This window comes from Mastigoproctus giganteus, chromosome 7 (assembly GCF_048544385.1).
Source record: "Mastigoproctus giganteus isolate SK-2022 chromosome 7, ASM4854438v1, whole genome shotgun sequence".
Classification (NCBI taxonomy): Eukaryota; Metazoa; Arthropoda; class Arachnida; order Uropygi; family Thelyphonidae; genus Mastigoproctus; species Mastigoproctus giganteus.
The window spans coordinates 19,702,644-19,716,791 of record NC_143581.1 but is presented as its reverse complement, the minus strand read 5'-3'; the positions used below and the strand labels follow the sequence as shown (position 1 = coordinate 19,716,791).

General features: G+C 36.5%; 1 protein-coding gene across 1 annotated transcript in view; it reads left to right on the top strand.

Moving 5' to 3' along the window:
• The window catches only part of LOC150082620 (uncharacterized), a 91,336-nt gene that overhangs the window by 19,434 nt on the left and 57,754 nt on the right, over positions 1-14,148 (top strand). The window contains exon 4 of the mRNA XM_090378713.1: positions 12,808-13,034. Within this exon, the coding sequence (XP_090234839.1) occupies positions 12,808-13,034 (227 nt within the window). The remainder of the gene's footprint in view (positions 1-12,807; positions 13,035-14,148) is intronic.

Sequence of the window (14,148 nt, the reverse complement as noted above, 5' to 3'; positions counted from 1 at the left end):
TGTGATCTTGTCTAGAAATCTGCATGTCATCAAAGATGAGCATAGGAGCAACAGATTCTTTTTTTTTTTTTTTTTGTGAAACATAAGACAGAACCACGTTTTAGAAGAATTGAAATTAATTAGGTTATCTTTGCCCCATTGGAAAATTATGGTGGATATTTGAGAAGTCGAAGCTGTTTGTGTAGGGCAACGTTTCTCAGACTGGAAGACAGAATGTAACATGTTATCATCAGCAAAACTATGGATAGAATTTTTGGTCAGTGCAAGAAGATCATTAATATACAAGAGGAAATGGGTGAGAGAAAGAGCTGAGACTTTATACCTATTAAGAAATAGTATAAAGTATAAAGAAATAGGTCCTAATAGGTATATAGGACCCAACACAGGGTTCGGTGTTGGATCCACTCAGTGGCGTAGCTACCATGTAGGCAGGCAAGGCAATTGCCTCCAGGCCCCGGCCCTTTAGGGGCCTGGCATCTTTGGCTGTCTCCTCTTTTTGCAATTTTCATTAATTAAGTAGGGGCCTAAGTAGGGGCCCCGAACATGTTCTTTGCATCCGGACCCGAAAAAGGGTAGCTACGCTACTGGGTCCACTGTTGTTTTGTATATTTATTAATTATATTGATGAAGGTATATCAGGTTTAGTGTCAAAGTTTGCAGATGATATAAAGATTGGCAGGGTTGTTAATGACAGTAATGGCAGTGTGCTACTGCAACAGGATCTAGAAAATTTGAGCAGATGGGCTGAGAAGTGGCAACTGAAGTTTAACATTGACAAATGCAAAGTACTGCATATAGGTAGAAGTAACCCCAGAGAAACGTACCAACTATGTGGTACTAACTTAAGGTGGTAGAAAATGAAAAAGTCCTGGGAGTAATTGTGCAATCAGATATGAAGTTTTCTGAGGAATGCAGACAGGCTGCCAGGGCAGGTCAAAAATGGTTTATGCTCTCACTGGCATAAACCATTTACAATAGTATCAAAATGTTTTGTGCCTAGGATATGTGGTCATGTGACCAAATACTGTTCGCAGAAATCACCTTCATGTGGTCATTGTGCTAAAGGAGGACATGTTGCAGCAGAATGTCCAAATAAAGACCAGGACCCTTGCTGTATTAACTGTCAAAGAAAGAAAAGAAATTCAAATCATTCGGTCAGAGATGTCAGATGTCCTGATTAATTGCGAGCACTTGAACAAGTACAGGCTAGGACATTATATGATTAGAATGGCAGATAACAATACTGATGTTAATCTAGGTCATGAGGAGTTGGATGTGTCAGATGATTTTATGCAAATTGGTAATGTAAACAATACTCAAATAGGGATATTGCAAATAAATGGCCAATGTTCAAAATTTGTAGCAGACGAGATTAGACAAATAGCTGAAGAAAAGCAAGTGGATGTGGTATCAATTCAAGAACTGTATTGGACTATAATTCAATCTGATCAGAAATCTAGAATATTAGGATATCCCTTATATTCAAGAGTAATACACTCCGTGCTATAAGAGCCTAAGATGGGTATTGTAATCTTTAATAGAGAATTGGATGTAATGATAGTACAAGGTTTATGTTGTTATTTGGTTTTTAGGAGCATTAGCAACTAAGGCCATATTGCTCTGGGTATATGCGGCGGTCATTCTCTGACCTTTCCGCATCCTCCGTATTTGGTGGTCACAGGCTCGAACCCTGGTCTAATCAAGAAGTGTGTGTGCAGTGCACTGCTGCTCCTGCCCACCTGGCTATGGAGGCGCCGCACAAGGTTTATGTAATTCATATGCTACTTGTGTAATAATTGCTTTGATGTCAATCCGGTTTTATCTCATATCTGCATATTGCTCTCCTTCCATGAACTTCAATAATTTTCTAGACTACTTGGAGCTTGCTTTACTGATATTAAGACCACATAATATAATTATAACAACTGATGGTAATGCCAAATCTAGCTTTTGGCATAGTTCAATAACTGATATGAGGGGTTTGATGTTGGAAGATCTTATTTATAGTCATAATTTATATGTGGTAAATAAACCCAATCAGCTATCAATGTTTAGTGGAGCAATGGGAGAATCTAATATTGATATAACTATTACAACAGCTGGATTATGGAACTGTTTGTACGACTGGCAGGTATTTTCGGACTGGACTTCTAGTGATCACTGGGCTATTTCATTCTACATTGATAGTGTACAGCCTTCCCAGAATGTACAGGATCGAATTCCTTAACTAATTAGATTTTCATTGAAAACAATGAACTGGTCAATGTTTGAGGATTCTGTCTGTATGGATTTTCCGATGCATAAGCAGCAAGAATTAATAAACCTACCTGCATTGGTTGTAGTTAGGTATATTCAAGATTCTATTACAAAGGCAGCCTATAAGTCTGCTAGAAAGAAGATAAGTTCTACTAAATCATGTCCATGGTGGTCACGAGATTTAGCGTTTCAACGTAGATCAGTGCATCGTGCTAGGAGGCAATTTCAGTGGCATCGACACTGGTCTTCCAGTGAGGTTGCTAGTTGTATTCAAGAGTACATAGAACTGAAAAATGATTACAGAAGAGCAATAGCAATTCATAAGAGGGAAACGTGGAAATTATTCATCCAAGAGTTGGGGAATTTGAATCCCCGGGGTCTGTTGTATAAAATTACAAGAGACAAGCTACGCAATTCAGATGTTTTTATTACTGTGCATATAAGTTTGACAGAAACAATAGGATGGATGGATTCCATCGAAGCTGTAATTGATAAACTATTTCCACAAGATGATTCCTTAGAAGATACGTCAAATCAGACTTCAGTAAGAAGAGAAAATTCTTTACATGCAACTCAGATAACTACGGAGCCATTTAGACTTAATGAATTAGCATGTGTAATTGGAAAATTAAATTTTAAGAAATGTCCAGGATATGATTTGATAGAGAATGAATTTATAGCATAGTTTTATAAATTGTTTCCATAGTTGTTACTTCTGCTATATAACAAATGCCTTGCAGAAGGATATTTTCCACCAGATTGGAAGGTAGCTTTATTGAAGGATTCTACCGGCCAGTAGCCCTTCTAGGTAACCATGGCAAGTTACTGGAAAGGTTGATGGTTCTGCGCATTACTCAGTTAATAGAGCAGCGTGGAATGATATCAAATAAACAATATGGGTTTACATCTGGAAAGTCAGCAGAGGATGCTTTAGTGGACTTTCGAACACACATTGAGAGTTCTGCTTCAAAGTATGAATTAGCCATTTTTGTGGATTTTCAGGGTGCCTTTAACTCAGTATGGTGGGAGGCTGCTCTTGTTCAGTTGAGGATAGTTGGATGTTCTCAAGAATTATATAAATTGTTTGGAAGTTATTTTAGTGACAGATACATAATTGTTAAATCTAAAACCTTTTATATTAAAAAGCAGGTTTATTGTGGTTGTCCCCAAGGTTCAGTCTTAGGTCCTTTCATATGAAACCTTGACTTGCAAAATTGGTTAGCTTGCTCTTTTTCCAACTGTAGAATAATAGCTTTTGCCGATGATTTAACAGTTATGGTGACTGGGAGTTTGAGGAGTAGTCTTGAACATTATGCTGATATTGTATTGACTAATTTGCATCTCTGGGCACAAAACTATAAGTTAACTATTAATTCGTATAAAACTAAAATGATGGTTTTTAAAAGAAAATTGGACCTTGGTCGACCTCCACAAATAAAGTTAAATGGTATTCAGCTACCAATAGCATTTGAAGCTAAATATCTAGGAATAGTAATAGATTATAAACTATAATTTTTTTCCACATCTAACATATTTAGGAGCTAAAGTGAAAAAGTTCTCTGGCGCTGTTATTCGTGTTTCTAAGTCTGACTGGGGTTTATCCCGCAAGACTCTCTCATTATATTATAAGGCAGTATTTCTCCCCATGACAACATACGCAACAGGTGCTTGGTTTCATCGTGCTGTGTTGGTGAGGTTCCAAGCAAAACTCAACTCTATACAAAGATCAATGCTTCTCAGCACGTTGAGAGTGTGTAGGATTGTATCTACTGCAGCAATTCAGGTGTTGGCTGGGGCTATTCCTTTGGACTTGTTCCTGATATACCAAGGACTTATGTTATCGGATTAAGAAGAAGATTCCCGCTACATTTCATAACATTACAATTGATACTCAGGCAGATATTAAAAGGGAAAAGAAGCGGTTTATAAAGGAGATAATTAACTTATGGCAAACGAGATGGGACACTGGAACTGCGGGAAGGGTGACAAAGTTATTTCTTCCCAAAATGACGTTTCTCCTAGATAAAAGGGTAGTTGAATGGTTTACGCCTGGATTGGATTTGCTGTATATAATAACAGGCCATGACTCATTGAATGAGAAACTATTTGCTCTAGGATTAACAATTACTGAATTGTGTTTTTGTGGAGTCAAGGAAAATTGGTTTCACATTTTGTGTGAATATGATATTTATGATAGTGCGTGATCAATAATTAGTGATCTCCTGGTGAATGTGATTCCTGGACATGCATTTCATCTCTTGATGGAACGAGATAAACTTCAGCTGTTACAAACCTTTGCAAAAGCTGCATTTGATTTAAGAAGTACGCTTCCACAGTTAAGAACTGGTTTAACTTTGGATAATTAACTGTGATTAATGTGGTGTTTGTAGTTACAGTTGGCGAGTTTTTTTAAATTTATTTTATTATTATTTATTTTATTTTATTTTATTTTTTAACTCTGGAGTGGGCCCCTAGAGTTTTTTTTTTTTTTTTTCCCCCTCTTTTGTCATAATCTGAAACCTAAGGCATCCCATCTACTGGAACTGGCCCACCTTCCCGTGATGTGGACAAGTATCTGGAAGCAGCCTTCCCGGTGATCGCTGCTTCTAGAGAACCAAGAGGCCAGCACATCACAACAACACTGTTGGGAGAAGACAGAGGGTGGTAATCAATGGGTGCTGCTCTTTGTGGACTAATGTTATTAGCGGAGTCCCACAGGGTTTGGTGTTGGGTCCACTGTTGTTTTGTATATTTATCAATGATATTGATGAAGGTATATCAGGCTTAATGTCGAAGTTTGCAGATGTTACAAAGGTTGGCAGGGTTGTTAATGACAGTAATGGCAGTGTGCTACTGCAACAGGATCTAGATAATTTGGGCAGATGGGCTAAGAAGTGGCAACTGAAGTTTAACCTTGACAAATGCAAAGTACTGCATATGGGTAGAAGTAACCCCAGAGAAACGTACCAACTGTGTGGTACTACACTTAAGGTGGTAGAATATGAAAAAGACCTGGGAGTAATTGTGCAGGCAGATATGAAGTTTTCTGAGCAATGCAGACAGGCTGCCAGGGCAGGTCATGGGGTTTTGCCAATGATATATAGGATAATCATCTCCTTTTCCTAGCAGGGAAAAGGAGGTGATTATCCCTCTGTATAAGGCAATGGTCAGGCCATGCCTTGAGTACTGCGTACAGGTCTGGAAGCCTCATTTTAGGAAGGATGTAGATTTACTTGAGCTTGTACAGAGAAGGGCAACAAGATTGGTGAGGGGAATGAAGGGATCCTCTTACCAAGAGAGGCTTAAGTTCTGCAAATTGCAGTGGCTGGAGACTAGGCACCTGCGCGGTGATCTGATTGAGGTGTATAAGACCTTGAATGGGTTGAGCATGCTGAATTCTGATGGGATCCTTCCACTTGTTCAGATTACGAACCTAAGGTGGCATAAATTCAAATTAAGGAAAGACAGATGAGAATAGATGTGCGGAAATTTGCCTTTAGCCAGCGGGTGGTTAATTGCTGGAACAAACTTCCATCTGTCGTGGAAGTTGATAGGTTGAATAAATTTAAGGAGGAACTGGACAGGCATTTGGAGGGAATGGTGTGATTTTTTTTTTTTTTTTTGGATGATGCTGCATAAGCTCATACACATGCTTTCTTGCATCACATGCCACTACTACTACTACTACACACCATACATAAAATACACAAACATGACATTACTTCAAGACTGGTCTAGTTTATAGAGACTGTTAAAACCTACAGTAATACGAGGCAGATTTGAACTAACGTTCTAGGAGCAATAACAATTCCACATGTCCATTTGTATCGTTGAGGCACTTGCTGGTTTGCAAACTGGACATAAATTTCCTGAAACAGAAAAAGGTAGATTCCCTTTCAATTTTGTGCTTAAAACACCTTATTGAAATTGTTAAAAAGAAACACAGATGCAATGAAACAGTCAATCCTTGATACATTTTTTTTAAAATAGAAAGACTTAAAAGTAATGACTAATATGTGCAAAAGTTTGTTCGCTAATGTCTACTTAGTATTCAAAAGAACATGGAGTGCATTATGTTTTTCCCTTTTCTCCCGAATTTTCGACCATTTGTTAATTTCAAAACACAAACGTAACAGTCAGAACAACCATGTGGAAAAACAGTTTTTGTCACAAAAGGTGTGTGCACTTATCGTATTTATGTATATTTAACAACATGAATATTGTTTTTTTTAAGTACTTTATTGTACATTGCATCAGTAAAAGATTGAAACAACACAACTGCATATTATTTCCATTATTATTCTTTGCCTGATTTATCTTAGATGTAGTATTGCAAATATCGCACAAAAAAAATGAGCAAAATTGATAGTATGTATAAATTTTGAACGCTGAAAAATGGTCAGAATTTTCTAACGCAATCCTGCTTATATCGCGATGTGATTCTTTGAACCCTGGGCATTGCATTATAATGGGTTTCACCTGTATATATATACACACTGAGTGGACAGAAATCATGGGATACCTACCTAGTAATGGATAGGCCCACCTTTCTCCTGGATAAGGGCAGTCACACGGCGAGGCATTGAGTCCACTAGTTCACGAAAGTGTTTCACAGGTATTTCCATCCATGCTTGCTGCACTGCTGTCCGTAATTCCGTTGCATTCCTGGGTGGAGGATCCAAAGCTCAAACACACCTTTCCGCAGCATCCCAAGGATACTCCTCAGGGTTCATATTCAGTGAACGGGGAGATCATTCCATGGTGGTAAAATCTGCAAAATGCTCTTTGAACCATGTTCTAGTCACCACATCTCAGTGGGGAGGCACACTGACATGCTGGAAGAGTCCATTGCCCTGTGGGTGCACAGTGACCATGAAGGGATGCAGATGGTCTGCAAGGATGGACGGTTTACGGAAAGTGCCCCCCCCACATTTTGCCCCCAGCAGATAGTGAATTTTTATTGAAGTCCCAGCCCCTTTAGTGGAGATTCCATGTTAAACTCTCTCAATTACTCGAACTGAACTTCCGATAACTAACTTTTCCGAACATATTTTCAAAATTACATTCGTGTTCAAATTGTCACATAGCTTTTAAACTAATTTCTCCCCTTTTGTATGTCTTCAGGGTTCTCTTTCCATTGTGAAAGGATTAACTGGAACTGTTAATCCTTTCACAATGGAAAGAATACATACTTGACTACGAGGGCAATAGTCATGTGGTTAGTGACGGACATGGGGGAGGGAACAGTGACTAATCTTATAGGAGTCTTTTCAGTAACAAGTGAATCTTGTTCTGATTTGTCTAAATTCAAACAATAAAAAATTAGGTATATTATTTACATTTCTATTTTCTTTTGTTTTAAACAATAATAATGTGCATTTATTCTATGATTGATTACCTTTGATTTGATTACCTTTACCTTTGAGTGATTGATTACCTTTGATTGATTCATTCTATTAAAACAAAATAAATTAGAATTAATAAAAAATTAGGTGTATTATTTACATTTCTATTTTCTTGTTTTAAACAATAATAATGTGCATTTATTCTATGATTGATTACCTTTGATTGATTCATTCTATTAAAACAAAATAAATTAGAATTAATAAAAAATTAGGTATATTATTTACATTTCTATAGCCTATTCATTATCTACTGGGGGCGAAATATGGGAGACGAAATGTGGGGGGCAACTTTTCCGGATCCCAGGATGGACATGTAACCTGGACCATTCAGAGATGTGTCTAGATGTACCAGAGGTCCCACCGTGTGCCAGTTGAACATGCCCCAGACCATTACTGACCATCCACCTGCCTGACCAGTTCCTTGTTGACATGACGGCTGCATAGTTTTGTGCGGTTTCTGCCAGATATGCACCTTCCCGTTTGCTCGAAATAACTGGAAATGGGATTCGTCAGACCAGGAGACTCGTCTCCAATCTTCCAAGATACAGTGCTGATGTTCTTTCGCCCAGTTGAGGCGTAGATACCTGTGTTGTGGAGTTAGCAATGGGACTTTGGTAGGTCGGTGGCTCACATAACCTATTTCAGCTAATGATCGCCTGATGATGTTGGTGGAGATGTTTCTGGCACTTCCCTCGTTAAGGTCTGCAGTGATTTGTGTTACTGTTGCTCTCCCGTTGGCTGAAACAATGCGAGACAGACATTGACGGCCATGTTCTTTCACCACCTTTCTCTGACCACTGCACTGTTCATGATGAGATGTTATTCCAGAAATGGCGTATTCTCGATACATTCTTGATACTGTCGTATGGGGATAGTGCAAGCCTGCTACCATCCCTCTGTTAAAGCCGTTTAACTCACGATGTTTATCCATACTGGCATAAAATTACTGTCTACATGAATGCAGTGTACCTATATACCTGCCAAGCGGTGGGTTCATCCACTAATGAAAGAGGTGACAGTGTCGCCATTGCCAAGGAACCAGGTATCACATGAATTCTGTCCTTTTAGTGTGTGTGTGTTTTTTTTTTTTTTTGGAAAAACTTTCTTGATTCTAAAATTAGAACAAGGCTGAGATATAATCTGATCTTCTGTGGTAAAATACTTATTGGATTATAAATTACATGTGTAATTATAAATAAAACCATGTTTTATTTGTAATTTATATGTAATTTATGAATTGCATAAATTGTAATTCATAAATTACATAATTTTTTTGTAATTTTTTACATGTTTTTTGTATATAGTCAACTCATGTTTATGACTTTCATGGAATGCTGTATTAACCATTCCACAATTGTTTGAAGAACTGATGTCAATTGATTTACTCATTAAAATAGTATTACATATATAGTGAAATGGATGATTTTTATATTATTCAATGATACCATCTCTTCTGGGAGGCTATATAAACTGGAAGAAACAGCTATTGGTAAGATTCCATGCTGGATTGCAGACTAGAAAAAAGATAGAAAGTAGGGTGTTGTTATAAATGGCCATCTTTGGGATGCACCAACGTAATTTAGGATTCATCAGCAATTGGTGTTTACTTCTCTTCTATTTATAATTTTTATAAATGATGTTATTGAGGATATCTGTCAGAAGATGCCAGCATTTGCTGATGATTTGAAGGTACTAAGAGGGGGTAGTTAACAGTTTGAGCCAGACTGTATTGATTCAGAAAAAGACTTGGATAAGTTGCATTTATGAATTTTCTGTTTATTTTTATTGCTACTATTAACTGTTATTTTATTTTGACATTTTTTTTTTGGCTGATGCAGAAAAACCTGCTTCCTTGCGTTATTTGGCCTTACTAATACTAAACCATAATTCTCATGAATATTGTATTTTAATTAAAATTTTTTGATTAAGTATTTCTTTAATTATGTCTTTTATAGTTTGAGAAAATAACACTATGCATTGTTATTTTGTTTATTTCAATACCTGTATTGAAATGATACTCCACTCCACTTTATCATTCTGTTATATTCCTCTTTTTTGCATAATTTTTATCTATTAAGTAATCTCTAGATGCTGTTAATTAGTTTTAATAAATGAATATTGAGAGGCTCTACAACAGTACCGATGAAAATATTTGAATATTATAGTAATTGTACATATATGTCTATATAAATGGAGTCGCTTGTCTTTTGGCAATACTGTATACCAGTGGTGTACAGTATTGCCAAAGGACAGTTGGTATACAGAGGGTTTATTTATATTTTGCCCTCTTAAATATACATGGATATTGTTTCAAGCATGCATATTAGTAATATATGCTGCCTGGCTTTATTAAGATCACAAGCTAATAATATTAGACTGCCATTGCCTCAAATCAATGTTTCAACACATGGCCAGGTGTCAACAAGGTGTTGAAAAGTGACACAAGGAATATTGGGCTATTCGTGTAAAAATTTGGAGTGATGTGGGTTGTGCTGAAGAAAGATGCCTTTCTAGTTTATTCTGCAAATCTGCAATGCATGGAGATCCAGGGATTGGGCAGCCCAGGGCAGATTCTAGCATAGCCTCAGCCACCAAGTAATTTATTCCAGTAATTAGTTATTTACTGGCTAAAAGAACACTTCCAGCAATCTAATCTAAAACTCTTTCCTCATAATTTGATTTTATGGTCCCAAGTCTAGTATCATTTATTATCTCCTCTCAGAGACTTACAGACTGCAATCAGATCTCTTCTAAGGTACCTAATTACTATGATCTCTGACTCAGACATTTGAAGTTTTTCCACATATGAGTGCCTTTTGCCAACGTTAGTATTAGTATTAAACATTAGAAAGTGCATTGTCCATCTTTGGACCTTTTCAAAAGCTTCACATTTTTAGATGAGGTCTTTATTATACTTGGACACAGTACTCCAAATGTAGTCTCACAATTGCCTTATATAGGGGGATTTGACATCCTTATCTCTACAGACAGAAGTTTGATAAATCAACAGTAGGAACTGTCTACACTGTTTGGAGAACTTTGTTTGCCTGGATTGTAAAACTCTTAAATCCGTCTTCTGCTCTCTATACTATATACTATTTTGTTATTTATTTTCCAAGTACAGTCAGTCCTCGTATAGCACGATAGTTGTGTTCCTAGAAACCCTCGTGAAATATAAATAGGCCCTATGGGAAAAATAGGGTTAGGTGCCGGCCACCCAAGATTGAACACACAAACCAAAACCAAAACATTACCAAACACAATAAATAATCGTAATAAAATACGTAAGTATTTTATTATGATTATTACGTAATAAAATATTGCTAATGCTTTTGCTTCTATCGTAAGCAAACTTGTTTTTTGTTTGATTTTCTATCCAAACAGATGACAGCTGTTCCATCTCTTCCAATTCTTTGTGTCTTAATCTAATGGATTTTAATTACACTTTAGTTGTTCCTGCTATCAAAGTTGTTTTTATTTTCTCTGCATTCTTTGTAATTCTCGGCGTTGCCTCATTTAGGTCTGTAGTACGTGCAATATCACATGGTCTTTCATTTCGCTCAAAGTGTTTCACAATTTCATATTTTTTCTCAATCACAGAGGCAGACTGGCCATAAGCCTTACCAGGGAAACCTCGGTGGGGCCGGAGGCCGATGTGATTTTGGCCATAAACGCTAGTATGAGGCCACTACAAATTTTCCCGGGTATGAATTTTTGACCCAGTCGGCCTCTGTTTATTGATATCGCTTTTCTTTTTCTCTCTGAATCTGCAGTGTCTTCACCAGGACACTTCCTTTTCACACCTTTTAAGTATTTTAGTCATTTTTAGGGAATAAAGCACAATTACAAAATGAGGAGGCACGCTTGATACACAAACAAAGCTGCGTGCGTGTAGCTACTGAATAAACAACACCGTAAAGGCAGAGATACACTATTAACACTTCACATTTTACTAAAGCACATTTCTAGGGGTTACTACCATAAAACAATAAAAACAATTTCCGGTTGCATTTTTGCTAGTGGAATCTGTTATAAACTGGTAGTAAACTCGATCTAATTGCATTTGCGATTATACCGATATCTGGAATTGTGTTGGTTTTTACGTTATTATGGTGAAATGTGTTTCCCCTTCACTGATATAAAACACATAAATACATTTTCAGAATCTTCTCTTCATTCCTATCGTGTTGCGTTCGGTTGGGGTGATTCCGCATTCAACTGCCATTTCTTGCAAACACAAAGGCGAATCGTGCATAAGCGAATTCGGTTTGTGTTATATAAGATATCGTTTCCCTATTTATAAATCGTGTATGATCGAATTCGTGTAGTGTAAACACGTGTTATGTGAGGACTGACTGTATAAAACTTTGCAGCATGAAAACATGGTTTCCACTTTTATGACCATCCCCAAAGCCTATTCAAGTGGTTCTGAGGGTTTACTGCTTGACACCAGTCATTAATCACTTTCCTGATCTTGATATTATATGCAAATTTTAATAGTCATGTTCTGCATCCCATTGTCAGCATCATTTAAGAAAATCAGAAACAGCAATAGTCAGTCCCAGCACTGATCCTTGAGGAACCTTACATTCTAAATTCTAACATTATAACATTAGTCCAGTCTGAAAAGTAACCATTAATCACAACACCGTCTTTTGTCTTTCAGCCATCCTGTGAGTCATTGATATTACAATATGCTAGAGATGTCATTCAAATCACATCTCAGATAAACTACATGATCAGAACAATAAAAACTTATACAGAGAGATTAAGAATGTAAATTCGTTTTTTCAATAAGTGTGGTGACCACATGTTCTACAATAGATATATGTAAGCTTTAGATCTAGAAATATTTCTTTAAGAAATTGCAGCTTCCAGGATTGTTTGTATTGCTTCATATTTTTCAGTTTTTTTTTTTTTAAACTGACATGGTAAACAGTTTGTAAAAACTGTTCCTTACTGTGTGCAAAAAAGAATCCTTTTACTTTGTTTGGGCTGGGAATGTAATATGATAAAACATTTCTAATGCAAAATTGAAAAATAAAAATTAATTTGATTGTTAATTGGTGTAAAATTCTAGGTTGGAAATTGATTTCTGCATGAAATAGTTTTAGTTGTATTGAATTTTTTTTTTTTTTTAATTCAGTTTTCAAGATATGGAGATTGAAGAAGATAGCATGCCTTGTTCTAATCCACCATGTTGCATAAATAATTGGATAAAAATAGGACCTTCACCCACTGAGAAACATTACTGTGGCATCAATGGTATCCTTCCAAGTTCATTTATATCTAGTTCACATGTAGTATGGATTAAGTTTCACACAGGGAATTCAGTGAGGGGTGGAAGAGGATTTCAATTATCCTATATTGTTGGTAAGTAGTCTTTTATTCATACAGAGAATTTTTTTTAATTTATTGGTGTAACAACTTTATTTTCCATAGGAAAATATTGCATTTACTTTACAGTATAAAAAAAATCATTCAATTATCCCCTCCCCACCAATAATTTTTGATACACATTTGCCATTGTAAGTTGTTGGCCACATGTCACATCCTTAAATATCAGCAGGCTCATGGTTCACAGCACGTTTCTACAGGCGTATGGGCAGTAGTAGTAGTAGTGTCATGTGATGCAAGACTTTCTCACAAATTTTTCTATGCGTACCTCGGATTGATTCTTTCATTTGCTTGATTATTTAGAGTATTATTTTGTTAATAGTGATCTTCAAATAATTCCATAAGAAAAAAAAAAGTCAAGCAGTGGGAACAAATGGCTCCTGAACAGGAAGGAACTATTCACAATAACTGTACAATCCTACACCAACCGTTATTAAATAAATTAGCGTTGTGTTGTATTAAAATAATAATGATACAAATAAAATGAAATAAATAGAATGATATAATTACATTGGATAAAACTGATAAAAAAGGTAACTGTCGGTACCATACAGTATGGAATTTTTAAAATACAATAAAATAAATTACAATAAACAATGTAGATAAAACACAGGATAATAAAACCGATAAAAGTGCGAAAATACCGAAGCTTTCAGAGGAATCCGCCTCCTTTTTCAACAGTGAAACTTATCGTATGGCATATCCTTAAATATCAGCAGGCTTATGGTTCACAGCACATGTTTCTACAGGAGCATGGGTAGTAGTAGTAGTAGTGGCATGTGATGCAAGAAAGCAAGTGTTATGAGCTTATGCAGCATCAGCCAAAAAAAAAAAAAAAAAAATCACACCATTCCCTCCAAGTGCCTGTCCAGTTCCTCCTTAAATTTATTTAACCTATCAACTTCCAACGACAGATGGAAGTTTGTTCCAACAATTAACCACCCGCTGGCTAAAGGCAAATTTCGGCACATCTATTCTACAACTGTTTTTCCTCAATTTAAATTCATCCCCCTTAGGTTTGTAATCTGAACAAGTGGAAGGATCCCATAAGAATTCAGCATGCTCAACCCATTCAAGGCCTTATACACCT